The 24,914-nt window shown below is 48.8% G+C and overlaps 1 protein-coding gene across 2 annotated transcripts in view; it reads left to right on the forward strand.

The window, feature by feature from the left end:
- Positions 1–24,914, forward strand: part of ADCY1 (adenylate cyclase 1) — a 140,829-nt gene that overhangs the window by 13,596 nt on the left and 102,319 nt on the right. For both annotated transcript variants that reach the window (XM_010374597.1, XM_010374596.2), the window contains 2 exons: positions 5,322–5,471; positions 22,886–23,004. In XM_010374597.1, coding sequence (XP_010372899.1) covers positions 5,358–5,471; positions 22,886–23,004 — 233 coding nt within the window. In that variant the 5' untranslated portion in view covers positions 5,322–5,357. The remainder of the gene's footprint in view (positions 1–5,321; positions 5,472–22,885; positions 23,005–24,914) is intronic.

Raw genomic sequence — 24,914 nt, forward strand, 5'->3', positions numbered from 1 at the left:
GTTAGACTGGGGTATTGGTTTTCAGCAGGAGGCCTGGGAGGACATGCCCTCACCGCATTGTGTCAGGGCACATCTGTCAACAGGACTCATCATGGCCAGTGGTGGCAGTTACCAGCTGGCTAAGGTGGTATTGGCAGGTTTCTCCTCCTTTTCTCTTCCTTTTCCATTTGTGCTTTTCCGAAGGAAATTACTGTGCCGAGCCCATACTGAAGGAGTGGGGAGTTTACATTCTTGAGGGCGGAGTAGCTATAAATGATTTGGAATGCTCCAAATTTTTGCCTATTCGTCTGTTGTCCTTCATTTATTTTTTATTTAATCATTGATTTATGTCAGTACTGATGTTTATTTTATACTTTGGGTTACAATTCAATACTGCTTTGTGTTGCTCAAATTGTTCCAACTTTGACCATTGGGAGCTCTTTCAGTTGGCTCCTGTGTCCTTTGACACTCCCCCTTCCCTTCATTTGTGTGTGTGTTTGTGACACTTGCTTTGCTTTCTGGCCCTGCAAGGTGCTTCAGGCCCATCTGCTTGATTAGCAAATATTTTCTCTGCCTGAGCCCAAGAATCAGTCATTTCTCCAGGGAGCCCAGTTCCTTTTATTGGAGAATTTTATTAAAGACCATTACCTGGCCTCCTGGTGTCCTCATTGCTCCTGGGGAGCCATTGCTTCTAGTTTTCTCTCATTAGGTAGAGCTAGAATGTATATGTGCACACACATTTCTTTTTTTTTTTCTTTTTTTTCCTTTTTTTTTTTTGTTTGAGACAGAGTCTCGTTCTGTCGCCAAGGTTGGAGTGCAGTGGTGCAGTCTCGGCTCACTGCCAGCTCCGCCTGCCTGGTTCACGCCATTCTCCTGCCTCAGCCTCCTGGGTAGCTGGGACTACAGGCACCTGCCACCAGGCCCGGCTAATTTTTTGTATTTTTAGTAGAGATGGGGTTTCACCATGTTAGCCAGGATGGTTTCGATCTCCTGTCCTTGTGGTCTGCCTGCCTCAGCCTCCCAAAGTGCTGGGATTACAGGCGTGAGCCACCGTGCCCGGCCTGCACTCACATTTCTATAAACATTTGCATATGTACCCTCCTGTGAATTAAGCCAAACACGAGTTCATTCTGGTGCCTCAGAGTCTCACCTGCATCCTATAGCGGGGAGCCGGCCCTGGTGATGTTTTCAGGTGGTGCACAGTCGAGTAGAGATGCCCCAGGGCCTGCAGACAGGTGCTGTTCCTCCTGATTGCCTTTTCCGAGCACGCTGGTGCTCAGTCCAGCTGACTACCTGGGAAGCCCTTCTCTTCCTGGCTGTCTGGCTGAGTCCATCTGGCCCATGAAGGTTTCTTCAGGGTGTTTCTAGGTGCTCTTTGGCCACTGGGGGCTCTTTCAGTGGCTGCTGTGTCCTTTGACACACCCCCATCATTTCGTGTGTGTGTGTGTGTGTGTGTGTGTGTGTAATGCTTTCCTTACTTTCTGGCACTGCGTGGTGCTCCAGGCTCACCCTGATACCTCAGAGTCTAACTTGCGTCCCACGCAGTGTCCTTTTTTGGGTTTCTCCTTAGGTCTCCTTGATAACTTCATTTGTGAAGTTGCCACCAATCTGCCCATCTGTTGGCTGGAGAGACTGAGGCACAGAGGTGGTGTGGGCAGAAGGCAGGGGTAGGGCAGGGTGTGACCCTGGTGAGGATACCTGGATTCCTATCCTCACTCGCAGCCCAGCACAGCCCTTGCTGGGGTGAGGGCCTAAAAGGGTGTCCATACTGGGAGACCAGCAAGCCGGTACCACCCAGGGCCTGGCTGGTGTGGGCAGCATGTGACTCTGGGGCACCATGTGGTCAGGGAACGTGGTGATGGTGTACAGATGGCCTGGGCTGGGCTGGGGTTGGATCCTCTGCCCCAGGAGTGACCAGCGGGCTGTGGTGGGGAGGCCGCCTCTCACCCTGCAGCCCCTGGAGCCCCCATCTCTGAGTAGCTTGTGGTGACCCGAGCCTGCCTTTCTTGTCATTGTGACATGTGCTAAGCCATATCATGATTGCCTTACCCTGGGCAGGACATGCATCTTTTGGACCTAAATGCCCCTCTAACCGTGAGTTCAGAGAGCTTCATGGAGAGAATTGAGAGTTCCAGACCTTGGGGACAGGTTTGGAACTCTCAGTTCCAACACAGTGGATGCATTTGGTGGTTGAGGATGCTCATCTGGGAAATTGCGGGGGCATGGGTGTCTAGGCGGGTGAGACCTGTGCTCATGGCGGGTGTGGAGCACTTGGCAGATAACACCCAGCCCTACTGAAGTGTCCTTTCTGCAGCAATCCCTTCTCAACCACCCTCCTCCTCCATGGGGTTTTTGTTGTTGTTGTTGTTTGTTTGGTTTTTGAAGGGAGGCAGTGTCCAGCTCATAGAGGACTGGGTTGTTTGACGGTGCTTTTCCTTTCCAGGGGTCATAGGGGTCTGAAGCTTCCAATGCGAGTGTTGGTTTCATTGATGACAGTGCCCTTCAGATATCCCAAGGGCAGGTAGTAATGGTTCCCATTCTAGTGAGGACAGATTGTAGTTAACAGAAATGGGGAGGCAAGCTAATGGAAAGAGAGGAGCGGCTGGTTCCCTCTGAGAAAGGGTTCCCCGGGCCCTGGGAGGGCTTGCAGGGGCACCTCCATGTAGAGCAGAGATGAGGGGGACCAGCCGCCATTCCCCCCGGCCTCCATGGGCTGCTACCCTACACGGAACAGCTCTGATGCACACGGGGAGGGCCGGTCATCTTGACAACTGACCTGCCAGCTGTGCTATGTCCCCACCACCCATGGACTCCTTGTCATACGCTTGTAATCTAAGCCTATTATGCTCCAGGAGGAAACCAGGGGAGAAAGGAAGCTAAAATGTGGAAAATCTCCAAGGGAGGTTTTGTTGTTCCTAATTATCATTTTTGCTTTAAGGGCTGGAGTCCACCTGCCTTTCACTTCCATTAGAAAGTGGGTGGTGGCCTCCTATGCAGGCCCCTCTGCAGGCCTCGCTGGCTTAGCTTTGGCAGCTCCAGTGCCCCACATGTCCTTTGGCCCCTGGGTCCTCCAGCTCCCGGCTCCGGCCCTGACCCTTTCCAGACATCCATGGTGTTCGGTGATTCTGAGCACTGAACACACCCTAACATGCTTTGCATTTTGTTTGTGGAAAAAGCCAGATCTGAATGGTATCCACACCATGACGACAGCTCTGTCAAATGCACCGAGAGGGAAGCTAAATGGCCATGTTCAGGTACCATGGAGATCTTCAGGGTCATAGTGGAGATTTCAAGGTCACCTTCTTGATACTCAGGGTCTGGGAGATGCCATCCTATTGGATGTCTTGCTGCCTTCTCTGACCCCTCACAGGCGACAACCATCCCATTTCTGGCTTGCAGAGGCTGTGGTCAAGGTGGCGCTGTCCAGCAGGGGCAACTTCCTGCCTGTGCCTTTGCCAATGAGTGGTGTTTAATGTCATCAGCCCCACAGAGTCAGGTGGGGGTGTGTCTGGTGTGTGTGGGGAGATGCGCTGGGTGAGGGTCAGGTCCCCTGTGGAGGTGTCAGACAGAGGATGGCTGTCAGCTGGGGCCCTGCAGATTCGTGTTCCTCGTCCTCCCTCCCTGTCACCTCTTTGAGAGTGGCTCTGATTTTGTTTCCAGATTGCTTGTGACCATTGGTCCTAGGTTTGTTTTCCAGCCTCCTGATGGATGTGCCTTTGAGGCTATGTTATACACCTCGGGTTTGAAGGTGCTCCAAATCTGTCCTCTCCCCTCCCTGTGGCCCCTGCCCCTGATCAGTGTCAACTCTTCTGCCTGCTCCTAAGTCCCAGCATCCAGTAGGTGGCCAGGAGCTGCCAGGTCTCCCTCCTAAAGCCGTCTGGGGGCTCCCGTCCTGCTGCCTGTAGCTTGGCCCCATTGGGGTGACACCCATCTCTCCCGTCTCATGGTTCCACCTCCCGGACTCTCTTGGCTCCCTGTTAGGGGGCAGCTGCTCCCCACACTACTGGGTGAGTTGGTTTTTGATTTTAGTTCTGTTTCATAGTGTGCAGCAGACGTTCACATGTGGGGGTGTTTGTGGTTAATCCATGTGAGACAGTGACAGCCAGAGCCTGCAGGTTTCTGCTCCCTGGGGCACAGGTAGAAATGCCTGGGCTTAATCAGACATAGAAATTCTCCAATTTTGCAAGTGACCAAGGGACACCCGTTTCATACAATACTTACAAACTGCAGCCCTTCTTCAGGGCGTCTGGCAGGACATACCATAGCCCTGCATGGCTCGTCAGAGGGGCCTGTGTCCAGACACAGTGGTCTGCAAGATGTAGAGACAGACCAGATGAGACCGGTGGCAGGCAGTGGGGAGCGGAAAGTGATTGTGGAGGGGAAACCTGGGTCAGGCTGGCACCAGGTGCCTGATGCTTGGGTCTGAGCCTGGTCCTGAGCCTGGAGTGTGGGTGCACTGCTGGCGCTGGCTTCTTCTCAGGCTGGCCCGTTCCTTGTGTCTCATCTGTTGAAGCTGAAGTGGGGACAGGACTGAGGGAGTGTGCAGAGACTGGGCTCTGGACACTGCGTTTCCCCATCTTGTGCTGGTGCTCACTGTGTTCCCAAATCAACATCTGGGCTGGGTTTTTTTTTTTTTTTTTTTTTTTTGGTGAGCTCACCTTTCCTGAATCTTTCCAGAGGAGTCTGTGCAGGTTTTGTGGGAACAGCCACTCTACACATATGTATTCTCCAAGGGTCTTGGTTTTCTGAAGCTGCTATAACAAAGCACCACAGACTGGGCACCTTCAACAGCAGAAACAGATAATCTCGCAGTCCGGAGGCCGGAAGTCTACGATCAGGCTGTGAGCAGGGCTGGGCTCTCCCGAGACCTCGCTCCTGGGCTGCAGACAGCCGTCTTCTCTCTGTGCCCTCACAGAGTCTTCCCGCTGCCTGTGTCTGTGTCCTCATCTCCCTTCTTATAAGGACACCAGGCAGATTGGATTAGTGCCCACCCTGATGGCCTCATTTTAACCTAATTGCCTCTGTAAAGACCCCTGTTTTCAATTAGTCACATCCTGAGGTCCTGGGGGTTAGGACTTTGTGCATTTTGAGGGGCACAATTTGGCCTTGATACTAGGCCTGGTTACTCCTTGTCCCCTGACATGCTGTCTCACGGCCACCCGAACACGGTGAGGATGGGCTCCTGCCTAGCTGGCTCCCTGTGTCCCTGGCCCCATGCCATGGGTTTGGCCCCAGGCCGTGTGGCTTTTGGAGAGCTCTTGCTATGTTCTCCGGGCGGCCTGGGCCCTCTTCATGTGTGTGAGATGTCAGGCTCCACATGTTGCCTCCTTCTCTCCCTGCAGCTCGGCGCCAACGCCTTGCTCTTTGTCGGTGTGAACATGTATGGGGTCTTCGTGCGGATTCTGACTGAGCGTTCGCAGAGGAAGGCGTTCCTGCAGGCCCGGAGCTGCATTGAGGATCGACTGAGGCTGGAGGATGAGAACGAGAAGCAGGTCAGTGGCTTGGGCCAGTCAGCCTGGAGGGGTTGGCTGTGGTGCTGGGGAGGTGGAGGAAGCTGCCTTCCTGAGCCTCAGTTTACCTTGTGGTGACATGGGCCACAATTCCCAGTGGTACATGTTGGTATTTGAGGCTGTGGAGGAGATGCCCTGAGGTTTTATAGTTAGCAAATGGACAGGCAGGCTGGGTTTGCTGCCCATGGGATAGTGCTGGGATGGGACTGCTCTGGGGACAGCATTTGGGCGCACTGACTTCCAGTTACAGCTGGAATGAGTCAGGTGCCCAGGGACGACGAGGCAGGTCCTGGCTGGGCCTTGGGTGAATGTGACCGTGCAGGTGGCCCTGACCCACTGGCCTGAGGCTCCCACCAGCCCTGCCCTTGGCTCAGTGTGGCCAGCCCCACAGCACGCTGGCACTTGTGGAGGGCAGAGGTGCCCTTGTGCTGGGAGTTGTAGAAGGGTCACGGTGATCATGATACAGCACCCACAGCCCTTGGGGTTGCTCCAGTGGCTGACATCACCCCATTTTCAGGATGAAACAGCCACGAGGGAAAGAGCAGTGGCTTGGAGGGAGCCATGCCTAGGTTCCCACCGCCCTCTGTGACCCGTCTTCTGTGCTCCCTGTCTGCTGCCTGGGGCCTGTGCCCAGCACGTGGGCTTAGGAAGAACCATCTGGGAGCCCCTGGGATAAGCCTGGCACATTCCATGTGCTTCCACTGGAAGGATCTAGACTCTTCCCCCAGTCTTGGGGCTCACAGGCCTCTGTGACACAAAACTGCTTCTGTCTCAGGCCTGTGGCTGGCATGTAGGATCTCTTTCTCAACTATGTGAATACAAGGTATTATACCAAATATAAATGTAAAAACTCACAAACACATTTCATGTATAGACATTGTTGCGATCCCTAATAGTTACAATAAAAGTAGGATATAGTTGAGAAATAGATCACATATATATGTTTAGGTGGTGTGTGCATTGCCGTGTATGTGAACATGTAGGAGGGCGTGTCCATGTGGATGATATGTGGGCAGTGGTACATGTCTGTGTATATGTACATGTGCGTCCCTGTGGAGATGCATGTGTGGATATGTACACATTTGCCTTTGCCTCTGTACATGTGTGCATGTGTGTCTGTGAATGCCTGTGCTCATGTGTATGTGTGCATGTATGTGCCTGTCTGTACATCTGTGTGGTTGCATGTATGTGTGGTTTTGTATTCATGTAGATGTGTGTGTCTGTGTAGGCATGCCTGTATGTCTGTGTGTGTATGTCTGTGATATGCAGGGATATGTGTATATGTGTATATGCCCATATGTTGATGTGTTGTCTATGTGTGTGCGTGAATGTGTTGGTGTGTGTATAAATTGAGCATCTTTCGAGGCTGAACCCTGAGCATTTGCTCTTAGACTGGAGTCGGTCACACTGGGAGAGATACCTCCTTTGTGCTTTGTGAGAGGTGTATAGCCTTATTTTGTTACCTCCATAAAATCCCAGAAATGAATCTTTGGAAGCCCTGTTCTCCCCTTAGTTACATTCTCTGTAGTGGAGAAGGCAAAGGCTCTTTTCATGGGCCCTGCTTGTGTGCATTTCCGAATCATCCTTTTCTTTTCCTCTTTTATCTCCCTCCCATCTCCTTTTCCATACCTTCCTTTCCTGCTTCTGTGTTGGTCTTTTTTCACTTATTTTCTGATGTTTGCTGCCTCTCCTAAGGACTCTCTTTCCACCCAGTATTGTCTAGTCTAGCCTTTGCTGCTTGATGTGCAGCATTTCACTGGGTTTTATAGCAGCTCTGTGAGCAAGGGATTTTTTCCTCAGCCCTATGGAGGAGGCAGTCCACACTCAGGGAGGCTCAGAGATGTGTCCAAGTTCTAACTGCAGAGCGTACGTTCTTAAGCAGGACATTTTCAAAATGTCACCCAATCCAGTTAACCCAGCCGAATGCTATTTATTGTTCAGATGTTGTCTTTATGTGTATTTTTCCCCACGTGATTGCCATTTTGGTGTAGATGTAATTTTATTTTCTGTCTTTTTGCTTATCATTTTGCACAGACATAGCTACTGGTGTGATAAATGTGATTTAAAACATCTGCTTATTCTTCCCCTTAATGCATGTTCTGCAGTGTTCTCAGTGTCTGACATTTAGATACCACGTTCTAAAAGAGTTTTTTCTTCACGCACATGAAGTATTCACTGAGTAACATTTTTAGCAGTGCAAATATGTCGTTTCTCTCCCAGGTTTCTGAGGTATTTTCCCAAACTTGTGCTCTTTTACATCTTTATAAGTGATGTCTGCTTACATTCTGCTGTCTATAGCAGCCCAGGCCAACGGGGAGCCTGTTAGGAATGCAGATTGCCAGGCTTCGCCCAGCCCTGTAGGTGGGTCGGGGATCTGATGAGCTGCTCTGCAGTCCCTGTCTTTCTCCCTTCTCCTCTCCTTCTGCCTATTGGTTTCCGCCTTTCTCCCTCCCTGCCTCCCTCTCTCTCTGTGAGGACTTGGCACCTCCTGTTTCCCCTGCCCCTTTCTGTTTACTAAGGCTGACGGCAACTCCTTCATGCTTGTTCACTTTCTGTATTTCTTTGTGACTAGTATGCTCCAACCCTCCGTCCCGTAATATTCTGGCTTTCCTGGCAGTCAGATATAGTCAGAAACTATACAGTTTCTCATTGTATAACAGAAACACTGATGCCTCATCCCCACGTTTCCCCGGGTCTGTTCCTCTAGCTTTGCTTTTCCTTGTGTAAAAATTCAATCTTTTATGTTTTCAAATGGAAGGATCATTTTCCTTCATGATTTCCTCTGTTGCTTCAAAGCTGAGCTGATGTTTTGACACCTGAGCGCTGATTGAGGACATGCCTTCTGTGACTTTACCAAGTGTATCCTCAGACCTCAGCTGTCCTGACTTTTGCTGTATTTTTTCTGTCGACTCCCTTTGAGCCTGCAGAGTTGTATCTCACAATAACTGTCTGTCTAGATGGGCTGGTAATCAGCATTCAGCTTCCTCCTGGCCACCTGCTGCCCGATGTCAGCGCAAGGAGCCTTGTCTCTTTGGGATGGCAGAGGGGAGCACTTGGGGCCCAAGAGGGCCCTGCCCGCTCTTGGGTCTCTCAGGTACACAGGCACTTTGTCCCTCAGCATCTGCCTGGGGACTGCCTGGCCATCCAGAGAGCCTGGAGGTGGCCATGGCAGCCCTGCCCAGGCCTCACACGTGTCAGCATGAAATGCCAGTCTCCTGAATGACAGGTGAGGGAGCCTTACCATGTGGCTAGTTGTGAGCATCTGCCTTTCATATTTTAATTCCATTCATGACACATTTCCATTCAATACCTGTTCCCAGAGCCTTCCGCAGCCACTTGGACCATCCAGGCAACACAAGTGAGTGATAGGAGAGGATTGGAGGATGCCCTGAGGTTCTGAGAGGGGAGATGGGGGGATGTGAACTGATTCTACGGGGAGATCCAGGGAGACACACCTGGACCTGGGAGAGGATCTGGGTGTGGACACACCCCAGTCTGGGAGGGCTTCTGGGTGGATGTACCCTGGTCCTAAGAGGGGATACCCCTTGGTTTCAGGATGGGATCTGTGGGGGACATACCCCAGTCCTGAGAGGGATTCTGGATCAATGTACCCTGGTCCTGGAAGCTGATGTGGGCATCACTGGTAGGAGGCGGTGGAACGCAAGGCACGTCCAGAGGGACCGGAAGATGTGGGCTGAGTGAGGTCGAGTCGAGGGGAGGCGTGTGGGCAGACTCTGAGCCTTATGCTCCCATGCACAATGCTTTGAGGGAAATCATTTCATGTCCTGTGGCCTCAGCTGGAAGGAGATGGCTCTGACTGGTGGAGAGGGGGTCAGGGCTGGCTTCTGTGTGTCTGTGCTCACAGAGGGGAGCTCCTGAGCCTAGCGGGAAAGTGACATCATGAACACGGTTTGAGGGTCAGTGCACAGGCAAGGGCGTGGAGGCAGGGGAGCAGACACACTGGGGAGTTTGGTGGTGGTTTTCTTTTTGTTTCTTCCTGGGGGATGAATGCATAACTCAGAGGCACTGTGGTCAGCGGCTTTGTGAGCAGGGAGAACATTGTGTTCAGTTCATAAAACAGGAGTTCAGCTCAGGAGGCTCAGAAAACACCTCCCAGGGATGTGCCTGTGGACAGGTCCGCACTGTATGGCCCGCACTGACTGCCTGGGTTGACAGGAGAGCACAGTGGGGGACTGCTATTCTGAAATGCAAATTCCTAACATTAAAACCTCTCATCCTGTCCCAGCTGAACCAGTTTTGTTCCGGGATGGGAACTGATGGAACAGATGGAGATGGCTGTAGCAGCAGTGCCCTTGCTCCGAGCCTCCTGGCAGTGCCAGGGGTGGAGGCCGCTGGCTCTCACGCTCTTCTCCACTCTGTTTACACATTGGATGCCTCTGTTCCCCAATGCCAGGTCGTTCTTGCCTAGTTTGATAAGTTATGTTTCGACACCAGTAGTAGCGTGTGCTTCACCTTAAGTCCTGGGGAGCACCTCTTAATTTCCTGGTTTATGATGCCAGGGTTGGCTTTTACCAGCCAGGATGTATCCTTGGGTGCTCTGTGCCTACTTACTGCTAACTTTTGCAGCAACCCATGAAGAAGGTGACAACAGATACAGCCAATAGGAACTTTCTCCTTTCCCTCCTTTACTGTTTAGTTCCAGTAGCCCTGTGGTTGCCCTGCAGAATCTTTGAGGCTTTAAGGGTCTGGTCTGCTCCTGCTGAGGCAGGTGCCAGTCTCAAGGGGCTAGGCTTCTGCCAGCATTCTTCTGAGGGGAAATACTACAGTAGCTCTCACTGTCCTCTCCTCTACCTTTTCAGGGCAGCCCATGGAACAAGAGGCTCTGGAAGAGAAGGGTGGGGTGGGGAATAGCGGCTTGCCTGTTTCATTGCACTACTTCCTGTCTGTCTGGAAAGTTGTCTGCTGTACTTAGGAAAGGTTTACCTGAATTGTCAGTGTGCCTGAGACTGATTCCTTTCGGGGCATTTGAATGAGCTAAAATGACCCCTTCTCTCAACACAGCAAAACAAAGAAACAGAACAAAGGGTCACCGTGGGCCCCTGCCCTTCATCTGTCCTTGCCTGCAGGGTCTGGGCAGAATAGAAGAAGGTCAGGGTACCAAGATGTTCTTTCTAAGTTGTCAGATCTCTTTAAAATTAATTTCAGCCCTCTGTATCATGGTTAGGAATGTAAGGACTTTATTCTGCTTAATAAATCTGAGAACTGTGGCCCTGAAAATTTAAATAACCCAGGAAAGATAAAGGAGCAAATAACAGAGTTGCCAGTGGCAGAGCCAGGGTGAGCCCGGGATCTTCCAAGGAGACCACGTGGCTGTTTCCTCCTTTCGTGGCCACAGACTTCCTCAGCTAAAAAATGCTCACACAGACGTTTTAGGCTTACAAATAACCCAGCTAAAATGCTCCAAAGGGGTGTGAAGGTTCTTTTAACAGGACTTTTTCTGTTTCTGAACAAAAATGTCAAGAGTTGGTTTTCTGAAATAGAAAAGCCTTAGAGAGACTGATCAAGAAGAAAAAGAGCAGACACAAATAAGGAGCATGAGGGATGAGAAAGGCTGCAGATAAAGCAGGGATTAAAAATAGATAATGGGGAAATGCTGAGAATAATTTTATGCCAGTATATTTGAAGAGAGACAAAATGGCCAAATTTCCAGAAAAAGTGTGAGTTACCAAAGATGATCCCCAAAGAAAAAGAAAGCCTGAAAAATCCTATAATTATTAAAAAGATTGATTCAGTAATTTTCAAGCTCATCAAAAAGTAAACAGCAAGCCCAGATGGTTTTACAGATGAGTTAGACAGAACTTCAAGGAAAACGCAATTCCAGTTTGATCAGTCACAGCATGGAAAGCTCGCTCTCTGAGCCCAGGTCGAGCTGGCTGGTGATTATGGAGGACAGATCTCGGATTCCCACATCTCACAGAGGCCTGTCACGTGGACGGCGGGGAAAGCCTCTCTCTCAGCCCTGTTTTCATTAGCGGTTTGGCTTCTTGGTGTTGAAGTGGATTGGGTGGGCGTCAGGTGGACGCTTGGTCCCTGCGCTGCTGCTGTTTCATGCACCAGGTTCTAGGAGCGAGGGGCAGGGCATGCTGCCTGGTCAGGGCGACATAACTCCTGTGTGCTGTCAGCCCTCTGCCATTGCCAGGACACCCATGCAAGTGGAACTGAGGTCCAAGGTGTTTGTGGTCAGCATCAGAGGCTCTAGCTCCCGGCTCCCAATTTGTTGATCATATGCTGGGTAGTGGAGGTGACCTGCTCCATGGCCTCCTGGAGCAGCCCCTGCCCAGCCTCCTTCCTGCCTTGAATGCCAGCATCTCTTCTGGGGACCGTCAAAAGTGGTACCAGGGGGCATACCCCTCCTGCATGGATGTCACACATCTGGTTCCATGCTGAGGCATCCTGTTCCCCTGTGGCTGGCACAGCCTGCTGGGTTCTTCAGTCTCCTTAACTCTCCAGGAGCACCACATTGGGCCCCCCAGTCACCTCCTTCTGCTTGGTTTTTGTGGCTTGTGTGTCACAGTTTGCTCTGTATCAGCTCCGGGAATCCCAGAGTCTCCTCCCTGTCATTCTGTGGCCAGTGCTGCAATATTGTCGAGGAAGATGCCGGAGCTGGTTGTCACCTTGGACTGTCTGTGGGAGGCTGGCTCTCTGGCATGTCCTGGGGGACTGTGAGGAGGTTTGTGGGGACCTAGTTGTTTGCCACATGTGTCTGGTTTTTTTTTTTTGTTTGTTTGTTTGAGACAGAGTCTCATTCTGTCACCCCAGCTGGAGTACAGTGGCACTAGCTTGACTCACTGCAACCTCCGCCTCCCAGGTTCAAGCGATTCTTCTGCCTCAGCCTCCCGAGTAGCTGGGATTACAGGCATGTGCCACCATGCCCAGCTAATTTTATATTTTTAGTAGAGATGGGTTTTCACCATGTTGGTCAGGCTGATCTCAAACTCCTGACCTCCTGTGATCTGCCCGCCTCAGCCTCCCAAAGTGCTAGGATTAAAGGTGTGAGCCATCTTGAGTGGCCTTGCCACATCTGTCTTTTTCCTAGTTTGTTTGAAGTCTGCATGGCAGATGGAGGTGGTGGCCAACATGTGGCTCCTGGACACACTGGTCTTCTTGGTTTTCCCTGATGGAACAGCCCAGGCTCAGAAGCCACATGCCAAGATATAGAGCCCAGGTGTGGCTGGGAGAGGAAGGGTCCCTGAGCCTACCAGGGCCTACCTCCATGCTGATGAGGACATGGGATCTGCTGTGCTGTGGGCATCTGGTGGTCTGTGAGGGAGAGGGCAGATCTGCTACATGTGCAGCCTGGCCCTCTGATGACTAGGGAACTGGGCCCAGCTATGTCTAGTATAGTGACATGAAGTGACCCATGGAGGGGACCTCTGACAGGGTGAGGGACTCGGCACACACAGCTGCAGGCTGCAGGGAGCTTTGCAGTTTCCCACCGGGCTTTCCTGGAAGAGCCCGGGGAGCAGAGCCACAAGTGGGGGAGAGCAGCAACGGGAAGGCAGGCTCTGACCCTGCTCGCTGAGGAAGACATAGCTCAGAGAGCCTGTCTGGAGTAAAGTGGCCCCTTGGGACAGCATGTCAGTTAGAATATGGTTTGGCTGCTAGTAACTGACCTGGAAAATGGTGGCTTAAACAAAATAGAAATTGTCGTTCTCATGGGCAGAAGTCTGGAGGGAGGCAGCCCGGGGCTGGGGTAGTCAGCTTAGGCTGCGTAACAGAGACAGGGTGGCTGCAGCAAGAGAAGTGTATTTCCTCACAGTTCTGGAGGTTGCAGAGTCCAAGATCAAGGTATTATCAGGGCTGGTTCCATCTGAGGCCCCTCTCCTTGACTTACCGATGGCCATCTTCTCCCTGTGTCCTCACATGGTCTTCCCTCTGTGCACACACCCTTGGTGTCTCTCTGTGTCTCCTAATTTCCTCTTAGGAGGAGAAGAGGAATGCAGCCACATTGGATTAGGGCCCACCCAATTGCCTCATTTTAATTTAATACCTCCCTAAAGGCCCTGTCTTCAAATCGCCAGATTGGGTGTTAGGGCTTCAACCTATATATATGGAGGGGAGAGTCTATTTAGTCCATAGCAGCCACAAAACAACATGTTATTTTATTTCAAATAAAAGTCAAGTGTATGATTTAAAAATAAGGAGATGCTGCATGTGAGTCCTGGATGAGTGTGCCTGGAGTGGTGAGTGCCCAGCTCTGGGCTCCCTGGATGGCCAAGTGCAAATAGAAGTACACATCGCCACCCCTGTGCAGCTGGTGGACAAGCAGGCCTGGGCTGGGGGACGGCCCCTTCCTGCTGGGTTTCCTCCCTTTCCCCTATCCCCACTCTTACTTGAGCTGCATGTGGCAGGAGGCAGGAGAGGGGATCCTGCCAGATTCTCAACTGGCTCTGATGGGCTGTGGCTGGGCAGCTTCCTGACTGGCTCCAGGCCTCGGATCCACCAGCCCTGAGTGTGGCTGGTTGTGGGTGATGAGGGGCAGTGCTATCTATACATGACCACACTGCACCCTTAGCCTGCTCCTCTGCTCAGGGCCTGCTGTCCACCCTGGAAGGAGACTCCTTTTTGCAGCACTGCCACAACTTTAGAGGCCATTATTGTTTGTTTTTTTCCAACCTCCTTCTGGTTTGTCTCGTTGGTGATTTTACCTTGCAGAACAACGGCTGGTAGAGGCACAGTCATGAGTCCTCGTTAATAGGTGTGTAGTGAATGAATGCGATAGAGTGTGATTGGGGAATTGATCCTATAGCTTCCTTGGCCCAGCACTCCCAGCGGTGGCCTTTTTGTGTGTGCATCTCATACACATGCTTTTGTGACCTTGCCAGTCAACTTGGGGGTGAGAGGTATGGGTGAGGACAAGTGGATATGGCCCTCACCTTCCAGACATGTCCTGCCTGGAGTTGGTGCTAGGAGAAGGGAAGGGCCCTGAACCCCGCCAGCAGTGTGGATGGAGGACGCCATGGCTGAGAACACTCACCAGGCTTGGGGCAGGGTGGAGGGTACCAGGCTTGGGGCAGGGCAGAGGGTACCAGGGCTGTTCTGGCTATAGAGATGCTCTCAGAAGTGACCAGTGCCAGGGCTTCAGGAGGTGGCCTTGACTGAACTGAATAGGGACGTACTATGGGGAAGAGCAAGAATGATCAGGGCTTTAAGGGATGTGTAGGGATTTGCCAGGTAGAGGCAGGGAGGTGGGAACTGGAGGAGGCATTCAGGCAGCAAATTGAGGTGGAGGTGGTCACAGGCACTACTTTTGGTGAGCGTGAGCTCTGCCTCCCTTCTGCTTGGAGAGGATGGGGATATGGGCTGGAAGTGCAGCTCCACTGTGTGGTAAAGACCATTTGGGGGCTTCAGGGTGTTCATGGCCCCCAACAAGGGTCTAGCCTGAGGTCTGTGCCTGTCACAGCTGGAGAGCACAGGGTGAGAGGCATAGGAGGTCACCCTCAGCGTCCTCCTCCTCTGCCTACACCCTGTCCAGGAAGCCCTGTGTCCCTGAGTTCAGCTCCCTCTTCCATCTTATGGAGCTGGCCCCTCCCAGAGCCCTGGCTGTTCCTCAGATGCCATTATTAAATCAGAATTCCAAAAATAATATGCAGCTATTTAAAGCACACACTCAATTTGTTACCCTAACAAGGTAAATGGAACAATTTTGAGTTCTCATCATGTGAAGAAATTTATCAAGAGAAAGAAGACTTCCATTTAAGTGATGCAGTATGGATTTTTAAACAGGGCTAGCCCATGGACAGCACCTTCTCAAACCACTACACTTGTGATTTTTTTTCCATTTTTTAAACATCTTTATTGAGTTTATATACCATAAAGTTCAATTAAGTAAACTTTGTTCAATTGAATAAAGTTCAGTTAAATGCTATTTCCTGTATTTTAGAGTTATTATTATATAGAATTATCCAAAAAATCTTAATCTTATTACACATTAATCTTATTTCATACATATGTCAAATGATCTTATGATAGAAAATTAGTATACAATAATCTAAATTTAGGATATTTTTATTATCCCCCAAAGATACCTTGTATCCATTAGCAGTCACTCTCCGTATATACCCACACCTACCCTCCAGCAAGACGTAGGCACCTGCTAATTTATCTTCTGTCTCTATAGATTTGCCTGTTCTGGACCTTTCATACAAATGGAATCGTATAATAGGTGATCTTTTGTGACTGGCTCCTTCCACTTAGCATAATGTTTTTGAAGTGCATCCAGATCTTAGCATGTTTTAGTATTTCATTCTTTTATATGGACAAATAATATTCCATTGGATGGATGGATCACATTTTGTTTATCTGTTCACAGTTGATACGTATTTGGGTTGTTTCCACTCTGACTATAATAAGTAATGCTGCTATAAAAAATCACATGCAAGTTTTTGTGTGAACACATCTTCATTTCTTTTGGATAAATACCTAGGAATAGAATTGCTCGGTCTTATGGTAACTCTATGGTTAGCATTTTAAGGAGCTGCTCGACTCTTTTCTAAAGTGGCTGCACCATTTTCCATCCCTACCAGGAATATGCAAAGCCTCTAGTTTCTCTGTATTCAGAATCTTTTTTTGTTAGTTAAAATTAAACTGTTTTTATTTTTGACTACTTGTAGATTCACATGTAGTTGTAAGAAATAACACAGAGAGATCCCATGTGCCCTTTACCCAGCTTCCCCAATGGCAACATCTGCAGAACTGTGGAGCAATACCACAACCAGGATATTGACATTGGGAGAGCCAAGATATGGAACGTCCATCACCCTGAGGATCCCTCTTGTTCTCTTTAAATAGCCACACCCACTTCCCTCCACAACACCTTCATTCTGAAGACCTGGCAATCACTAACCTGTTAACCCATTTCTATAGATCTGTAATTTCAAAAAGTTCATATAAATGGAATCATATAATATGTAGACATTTGGGATTGGCTTTTTTTCACTCAACATAATTATTTGGAGATTCATCCATATTGTTGAATATATCAATATTTGTTTCTTTTTATTACTAAGTGGCATCCTATGGTGTGGCTATATCACAGTTTGTTTAATTGTTGGCCCATTGAAGAATGTCTTGGTAGTTTCCAGCTTTGGCCTATTAGGAATAAAGCTGCTATGAACATTCATGCACAGGTTTTTGCGTGAACATAGGCACTAATTTTTCTGGCACGAATACCTAAAAGTACAGTTGCTGGGTCATATGAAAGTTGCCTATTTAGTTTACTGAGAGATAGTGAAACTTTCCCAGAATGGTTGTACCATTTATGTACCCAGCAACATATCCATGTCTTTTGCCTACTTTCTAATTGGATTTTTTAAATTGCTGGGCCTTGAGAGTTCTTTATATGTTCTAGATAACAGTACTTTTTTGGATATGTGGTTTGTGAATATTTTCTCAAAGCTTGTAGTTTATCATTTCATTCTTTTAGCAGAGTCTTTTTGAGAGCAAATATTTTTAATTTTGATGAGGTTTAATTCACCAATTTTTTCTTTTGTACTTCTGGTGTCAAGTCTAAAGACTTCTTGCCTCACCTTAGTTCTTATGTGTTTTTCTAAAAGTTTTATCTTTTACGTTTAAATCTGTAACATGTTTTAATTTAATTTTTGCATAAGGTATGAGGTTTAGGTGAAGAGTCATTTTTTTTTTTTGTTTACGAATGTCAAGTTGCTGTAGCATTTGTTGAAAAGACTACCCTTCCTCCATTGAATTACTTTTGAACCTTTGTCAAAAATTTGTTGTGCATATTTGTGTGGTCTATTTGTAGATTCTAGATTCTGTTTTATTGTCTTATGTGTTTATCTGTCAACTAACATCACACTGTCTGGATTATTTTTGTTTTATAACAAGCCTTGAAATCAGGTAAGCTGATTTCTTCTACCTTATTGTTCATTTTCAAAATTATGTTAGGTCGTCTTATTCCTTTTCCTTTACATTTAAGTGTTAGAATAATTTTGCCTATAGGTACTAAAGAATTTGCTGGGATTTTGATAGGATTTATATTAAAACTGTATATCGATTTGGAGAGGGTTAACATCTTTACTAAGTTGAGTCTTCCAATTCATGGACATGGTATGTCTCTCCATTTATTTAGATCTTCTCTGATCTCTTTAATCAGTCTTTTACAGTTTTTAACATACAAGTCCTATATATGTTTTGTTAGATTTATACCGAAGTATTTCATTTTTGAGCAACAGTAAGTGGTATTGTATCTTAAATATCAGTGTCCATGTGTTTATTGCTAGTATATAGAAATGTAATTGACTTTTGTATATTGATCTTGTATCCTGTGACCTTCTGAACTTAATTATTTATTCTAGGAGTCTTTTTGGTACAATTTTCTTTTGTTTCTGCTTTTGTAACATCCATTGTATTTCCCATGTAGACCATCATATTACTTTTATTTCTTCCTTTCCAATCTGTATGTCTTTTCTTTCCTTTTCTGAACTTACTGCACTAATAAGACTTTCCCATGAGATGTTGAATATGAGTAATGGGAGCCAACATCCTTGCCTTGTTCCCAGTGAAAGCATTCAATGTTTGACTATTAAGTATAATGTTAGGTGTAGGCTTTTTCTGAATATTCCTTATCAAGAAGATGAAGTTTTTTTCTATTTTCATTTTTCTGAAAGTTTTCATCATAAATAGATGTTGAATTTTGTCAAATTCTTTTTTGATATCAATTGCTATGTGTTTTTTTTTTTTTATTCTGTTGATACGGTATGTAGCACTGATTGATGTTTCAATTTTGAATTAGCATTACATCCCTGGATTAAACCACATGTGTTTGGGGTATATACTTCTTGTTGCATATCACTGAATTGCTATCTTGTAAAAGATTTTTACATCTATATTTCTAAAGTGCATTTATAGTTCTTTATTTAGTCATTCTTATGATGGTTGCTTTACAGTCTTGATTAGTTATTTTGGCATCTGTCTTGGTATTGATGTGTGTTGACTGTCTTTGTTCACTTGATGAGCTTGTTCTAGTTCTTGGTTTGATGAGTGATGGTTTGCTGGAACCTAAGGAATGTTATGTATGAAGCTCTGTATGGTATTTGGACGTTTTGTTTTTGATGATTTTCTGTGACATGACTCTGGCTGGGAAAGGGGGCTGCTGTCTCTTTACTGCCAGATGGGGTTAGAAGTTTAGGCTCCACACTGGGCCTCTGTTGACACCATGTGGGGAGGGCTCCTTCTCACTGCTGAGCAGGAGTGAGGGTTCTAGTCCCTCATGGTCCCCACTAATAGCACCTGGCTCACAGGAGGAGAATGAGATCCCCTTGGTTCCCACTGACTCAGAGTTGGGGGATGCTTGTTACCAGCAGGTGGAGAAGAAAGACTTGGCTTACTCTGGGAGTGGGTGGGGCTGGGGCACAGAGTTTTCAGTGTCTCTGGCCTGGAGTAGGTAGGTTTATGTCTGAAAGTTTTCTTCTTGTGAGTTGCCCAGTCCTGGGCCTTTGGCTGAAGAGAGGGGCTTTTGTTGTGTTTTCCTTTGGTCTGTGCCCATTGGTGTTGCTGACTTGACCACTTCTCCAGCACTCAGTCTGGCATATATGAGGCTAAAGAAACCTCAGGAACTCACCTTTATGTCATTTCTTGGTCTCAAGATTTCTGCCTTCTTCCCTCTGACTTTTAGTCTTGCTTGTTTGATGTGTAACATCCAGGACTTTCAGTTGTGTTCAGCAGGAGGAGAAATAGGGAAAAATACTTCTCCATGTTCCCAGAAGTAGAGTCTTCACAATTGTCACTGAAATATCTAGTTTTTGTTAAGAGTACATTTAAGTCACATTTTGATAATCAAGATAAATGCGTTAAGATTTTTATATAACCTTCATAGGACACTGGGGTACTTTGTATGACCCATAGTCATATTAGCTTTTATACTTTTGATTTCTGGGTTTTTTAATTATTTTGTTGGCTAGAGCTTATTGATATGATCTGTTCTTGGCACTAATGTTTACTGCTGCTTGGGCCTTGAGGGTTTTGAGATTGGATGTGCATTTCAGTTGGAATCTTTATAATGTGAATGAACTATTTCGTCTTTTTTTTTTTTTTTAATCAGAAATGAATGCTAAGTCTTATCAGATGGCTGCTTGCTTCCTGTGGGAAAGGGTTTGTACCTTAGTCTGTGTTTATTAACTTATATTGGCTTAGGTGCTGCTGCAAATCCAATCGACGGAGCCAATGCTGAGCCCTTGGTTGGAAATGCAGTTGTCCTTAGGAATGTCATGTGACAGTGGCTTACAGAAGTGACATAGCTCTTTTTGTCTTACATATACATTCCAGGGTAGGCACTTTATGGTGGTGCGACAGGTGTGATCCATGAAACCCTCAGCAGTCTCCATCCAGCTCACCACCTGTGTCCCTAGTGTGTTGCCTTCATCTTCCTAAACCAAGATAGTAGGTGGAGATCTGACTGTTACGACTGTGTTCCCAACTACAGCAGGAGAAGAAGGGAAGAGGGACAAGCTGTTTTGTTTTTTAAATTTTACCCTTCATGTTAGATTGAGGGTACATGTACAGGTTTGTTATGTGAATGTACTGTGTGATACTCAGGTTTGAGGTACAATTGATCCCATAACCCAGATACTAGTACCCAATAGCTAGTTTTCAACCTTTGCCTCCCTCCTTCCCTGTCTCCCCCTTTTTGGAGTCCCCAGTGTCTGTTCTTCCCATAGTTATGTCTATATGTATCCAATGTTTAGCTTCCACTTAGAAGTGAGAACATGTGATATTTGGTTTTCTGTCTCTGTGTTACTTCAGTGGCCTCCAGCTGCATCCATGTTACTGTAAAGGACATCATTTCATTCTTTTTTATGACTGCATAGTATTCCATGGTGTATATGTACATTTTCTTTATCCAGCTCACCATTGATGGGTACCTGTGTTGATTTCATGTCTTTTATTGTAAATAGTGCTGTGATATACATACACATGTATGTGCCTTTTTGGTAGAATGATTTATTTTCCTTTGGATATGTACCCAGTATTGGGGTTGCTGGATTTGATGGCAGTTCTGTTTTAAGTTCTTTGTGAAATCTCCAAATTACTTTCCACAGTGGCTGAACTAATTTACATTCCCACTAGCAGTATATTCCCACCAAATGTTCCCTTTTCTCCGTGGCCTTACCAGCGTCTGTTGTTTTTGACTTTTTGATAATAGCCACTCTGACTGTTGTGAGATGGTATCTCATGGTGGTTTTGATTTGCATTTCTGTAATGATTAGTGGTGATGAGCATTTTTTCATGTTTGTTGGCTCCTTGTATTTCTTCTTTTGAGAAGTGACTGTTCATGTCCTTTGCCCAGTTTTTAATGAAGATTATTTGGTTTTTGCTAGAACAATATGTTTTTAAGGAACATTTCCAAAGTTTCCACATGACCTTTCAAGTTATGTCTCCTTGGCCATATCTAGCTGCATGGGAGGCTGGAAAATATGGTCTTTATTCCAGGTAGCCAAGAACCCCAGTGAAAATAAGGGGCTGTCTTGTGAGGCCAGCAGTGGAGCAGGGCTACTGGGGACAGCCAGCTGATGGCTAAGTAACTCTGCCACAACTGGTTCTTGCAGCACTCTATGCCACGGCTGGGGACCGTGTGCAGGAAGTTGGGGTGTGTGTCAGGGGCTTCCCAGCAGCCTTTCTTTCCTTCCTGGGATCAGCACTTGTGGCTCTGGATACTCCCCCATCACCTGTCACATTTTTGTTCTCCTTGGAGTTCAGTATCTTGCATTTTTCAGTTCCTCAGATATTGTCATTCCCTGAGCCAAGGTGGGCGCCAAGGTGGAGGCCACATGGTGGCTGCGACAGAGCTTCATGGGAGCTACTTGGGGGCTATAGTGAGGGCTCGGGTGGGGACTGCAGTGGGACCCTTGGTAGGGGCAGGTTCTCAGTGTAGACCTTGGCTTTGCTTAGGACACACCTCCAGGCCACAGACTCCGGGGCCAGGACTCAGGCAGCTGAGACATAGACTTAGTCCCACTTGGCATCAGGCAGGGCTGGACCTGGTCTTTCTCCTCCGGAGTTTATGTGGAAGTAACTTACCAGGGGAAACTTCAAATGTACCAAATTTGTTCTCCCATTGTAAAATGGGCTGCACACATGGAACGCTATCTGCCATGTGGAACAGAGAGGTGAGGCCCTTGTGGCCAGCTGGGCTTTCGGGATGTGGGTGGCTATTTTCATTGTGGCTGCTCCTATGGCCCCTGAATGTGAAGGTGTCTGGGCACCTGTGCTCCTTCTGAAAAAGTCACACAGGATGGCGGCTGCTCCTGGGTCAGGGATGTAGCCTATGCAGGAGAGACTCCCAGGGCTGTGCCTGGCAGGCCTGTGAGGCTGAGGATGGAGAGAAGGCAGAAGCATCTCAGTGCTGGGTGCCTGCGTGGCTCCTGCTGAGGCTCCTTGGAGGGAGGGAATGCTGTTGGCACTGAGTAAGGCAGGCCGCTGTGGAGGGGCTCGTAGCTGGAGGGCGCGGTGGGAGGGATGGGCCTTCTTCCCCTCTCCAGCCTGTTTCCTTGCTTGTCAGTGGGATGTTCTACCTGATTCTACGCAGGATTTAAACTCTGCTCTTTTGCTTTTCTTTTCAAAGCAGATGGGAGGGGCATGGGAGGGACTGAGGGATGAGTTGGGGACCCTCACACCATATTTTTGGAACATGGTCTCTCAGACATAGGGGTGTGCCCAACAGGTCAAGGGCCAGCTGGGGTTGGGGTCAGGGAACATCCAACTGGAGGATGAGAATCAAAGTCCTACTTACTCCCTCAGTCCAGACAAGGAAACTGATGCCTAGGAAGGGGAAAAGACTCTCCAGGATGGCATAGTTTGTTTTGAAAAATCCAAACATTTATTCTTTTCTCTTGGGGGAAAGAAGAAAATGCTTGACTTACACAGCTAAGGGAGAAATAAGAAGACAAAAACCAAGAAAGAGTGCCACGTGGTCCCCTAGGCTGCTTATCTGTGTAAGAACAAGGGTACTTTCTGGGTACCTCAGGAGGACAGCTTGTTTCTCTAAGCCAATGTGGAAGACTCTTTCTGGGGTGTTGTTGGAGCAGTAGGGGGAGGGAGAGAGGCCAGGTTGGGGCCCTGGTGGAGACAGCAGTGTTTTCGCAGCTGTAACCCTGCTGTATGCTGAAACATAGGTTAAGACTCAGCAGCGTGCCCAGGGAGTAATGTGAGGGGCGCCGCAGGGAGGCCTGGGTGTTGGGGAGGCTGTGCCAGCCCTGGCTAGTGCTCCTGGAGGGAGTTGCTTGTTCAGTAGCAGTCCAGGCCTGGACGTGGGCCTACCCAGGCTCAGAGGCAAGACACCCTTACTGGGGAGGGCGAGGTGAGGAGGAGTGGAGGGAGGGGGCCCTGCTGTCTAACCCGGTCCCTTCTCTTCTGTCCAGGAGCGGCTCCTCATGAGCCTCCTGCCCCGGAACGTTGCCATGGAGATGAAGGAGGACTTCCTGAAGCCCCCTGAGAGGATTTTCCACAAGATTTACATCCAGAGGCACGACAATGTGAGGTAGGGCTGGTGCTGACCCGGCACAACGGGGAGTCTGGGAAACTGAGGTGTGGAGGTAATGGTGAAGATGGGGAGATGATGACAGAAGTGGGGAAGGAATGGATGGAGGTGGGGAAAGAATGGGGGTGTGGAGGTAATGGTGGAGGTGGGGAAGTGATGTTGGAAGTGAGGAGGTGATAGGTGGAGGTGAGGAGGTGATAGTGGAGGTGTGGAGGTGATGGTGGAGGTGTGGAGGTGATGGTGGAGGTGAGGAGGTGATAGTGGAGATGTGGAGGTGGGGAGGTGATGTGGGAGGTGTAGAAGTGATGGTGGAGGTGAGATGATGATGGAGGTGTGGAGGTGATGGTGGAGGTGATGGAGAAGGTAAAGGGGTGATGGTGGAGATGGGGAGGTGATGCTGGAGGTGAAGGGGTGATGGTGGAGGTGAGGAGGTGATGGTGGAGGTAAGGAGGTGATGGTGGAGGTGTGGAGGTGATGATGGAGGTGTGGAGGTGATGGTGGAGGTGTGGAGGTGATAGTGTAGGTGTGGAGGTGAAGGGGTGACGGTGGAGGTGTGGAGGTGATGGTGGAGGTGTGGAGGTGACGGTAGAGGTGTGGAGGTGATGCTGGAGGTGTGGAGGTGATAGTGGAAGTGTGGAGGTGAAGGGGTGACAGTGGAGGTGTGGAGGTGATGGTGGAGGTGAGGAGGTGATGGTGGAAGTGGGGAGGTGATGGTGGAGTTGAAGGAGTGATGGTGGAGGTGGGGAGGTGATGGAGGTGAAGGGGTGCTGGTGGAGGTGGGGAGGTGGTGGTAGAGGTGAAGAAGTGATGGTGGAGGTGAGGAGGTGATGGTGCAGGTGTGGAGGTGATGATGCAGGTGAGGAGGTGATAGTGGAGGTGGAGAGGTGATGGTGGAGGTTGGGAGGTGATGGTGGAGGTGATGATGGAGGTGGGGAGGTGATGGTGGAGGTGATGATGGAGGTGGGGGGTGCTGGTGGTGAAGAGGTGATGGTGGTGGGGTGATGGTGTTGGGCGGTGATGGTGGAGGTTAGGAGGTGATGGTGGAGGTGGGGAGGTGATGGTGGAAGTGTGGAGGTGATAGTGGAAGTGTGGAGGTGATGGTGGAGGTGGGGAAGTGATGGTGGAGCTGGGGAGGTGATGGTGGAGGTATGGAGGTGATCTTGGAGATGCGGAGGTGATATTGGAGGTGTGGAGGTGGTGGTGGAGGTGAGGAGGTGATGATGGAGGTGGGAAGGTGATGGTCGAGGTGGGGAGGTGATAGTGGAAGTATGGAGGTGATAGTGGGGGTGTGGAGGTGATGGTGGAGGTGGGGAGGTGATAGTGGAAGTGTGGAAGTGACGTTGGAGGTGTGGAGGTGATGGTGGAGTTGGAGAAGTGATAATGAAAGTGAGGAGATGATAGTGGAAGTGTGGGGGCTGATGGTGGAGGTGGGGAAGTGATGGTGGAGGCGTGGAGGTGATAGTGGAGATGATAGTGGAGGTGCAGAGGTGATATTGGAGGTGTGGAGGTGATAGTGGAGGTGAGGAGGTGATGGTGGAGGTGGGAAGCTGATGGTGGAGATAGGGGAGGTGATAGTGGAAGTATGGAGGTGACGTTGAAGGTGAGGAGGTGATAGTGGAGGTGTGGAGGTGATGGTGGAGGATGGGAGGTGATGGTGGAGGTGTGGAGGTGATGGTGGAGGATGGGAGGTGATGATGGAGGTGTGGAGGTGATGGTGGAGGTGAGGAGTGATGGTGAAGGTGAGAAGGTGATGGTGGAGGATGGGAGGTGATAGTAGAAGTATGGAGGTGATGTTGGAGGTGAGGAGGTGATAGTGGAGGTGTGGAGGTGATGATGGAGGTGGGGAGGTGATAGTGGAAGTGTGGAAGTGATGGTGGAGGTGTGGAGGTGATGGTGGAGTTGGAAAAGTG

This window comes from Rhinopithecus roxellana, chromosome 6 (assembly GCF_007565055.1).
Source record: "Rhinopithecus roxellana isolate Shanxi Qingling chromosome 6, ASM756505v1, whole genome shotgun sequence".
Taxonomy (NCBI): Eukaryota; Metazoa; Chordata; class Mammalia; order Primates; family Cercopithecidae; genus Rhinopithecus; species Rhinopithecus roxellana.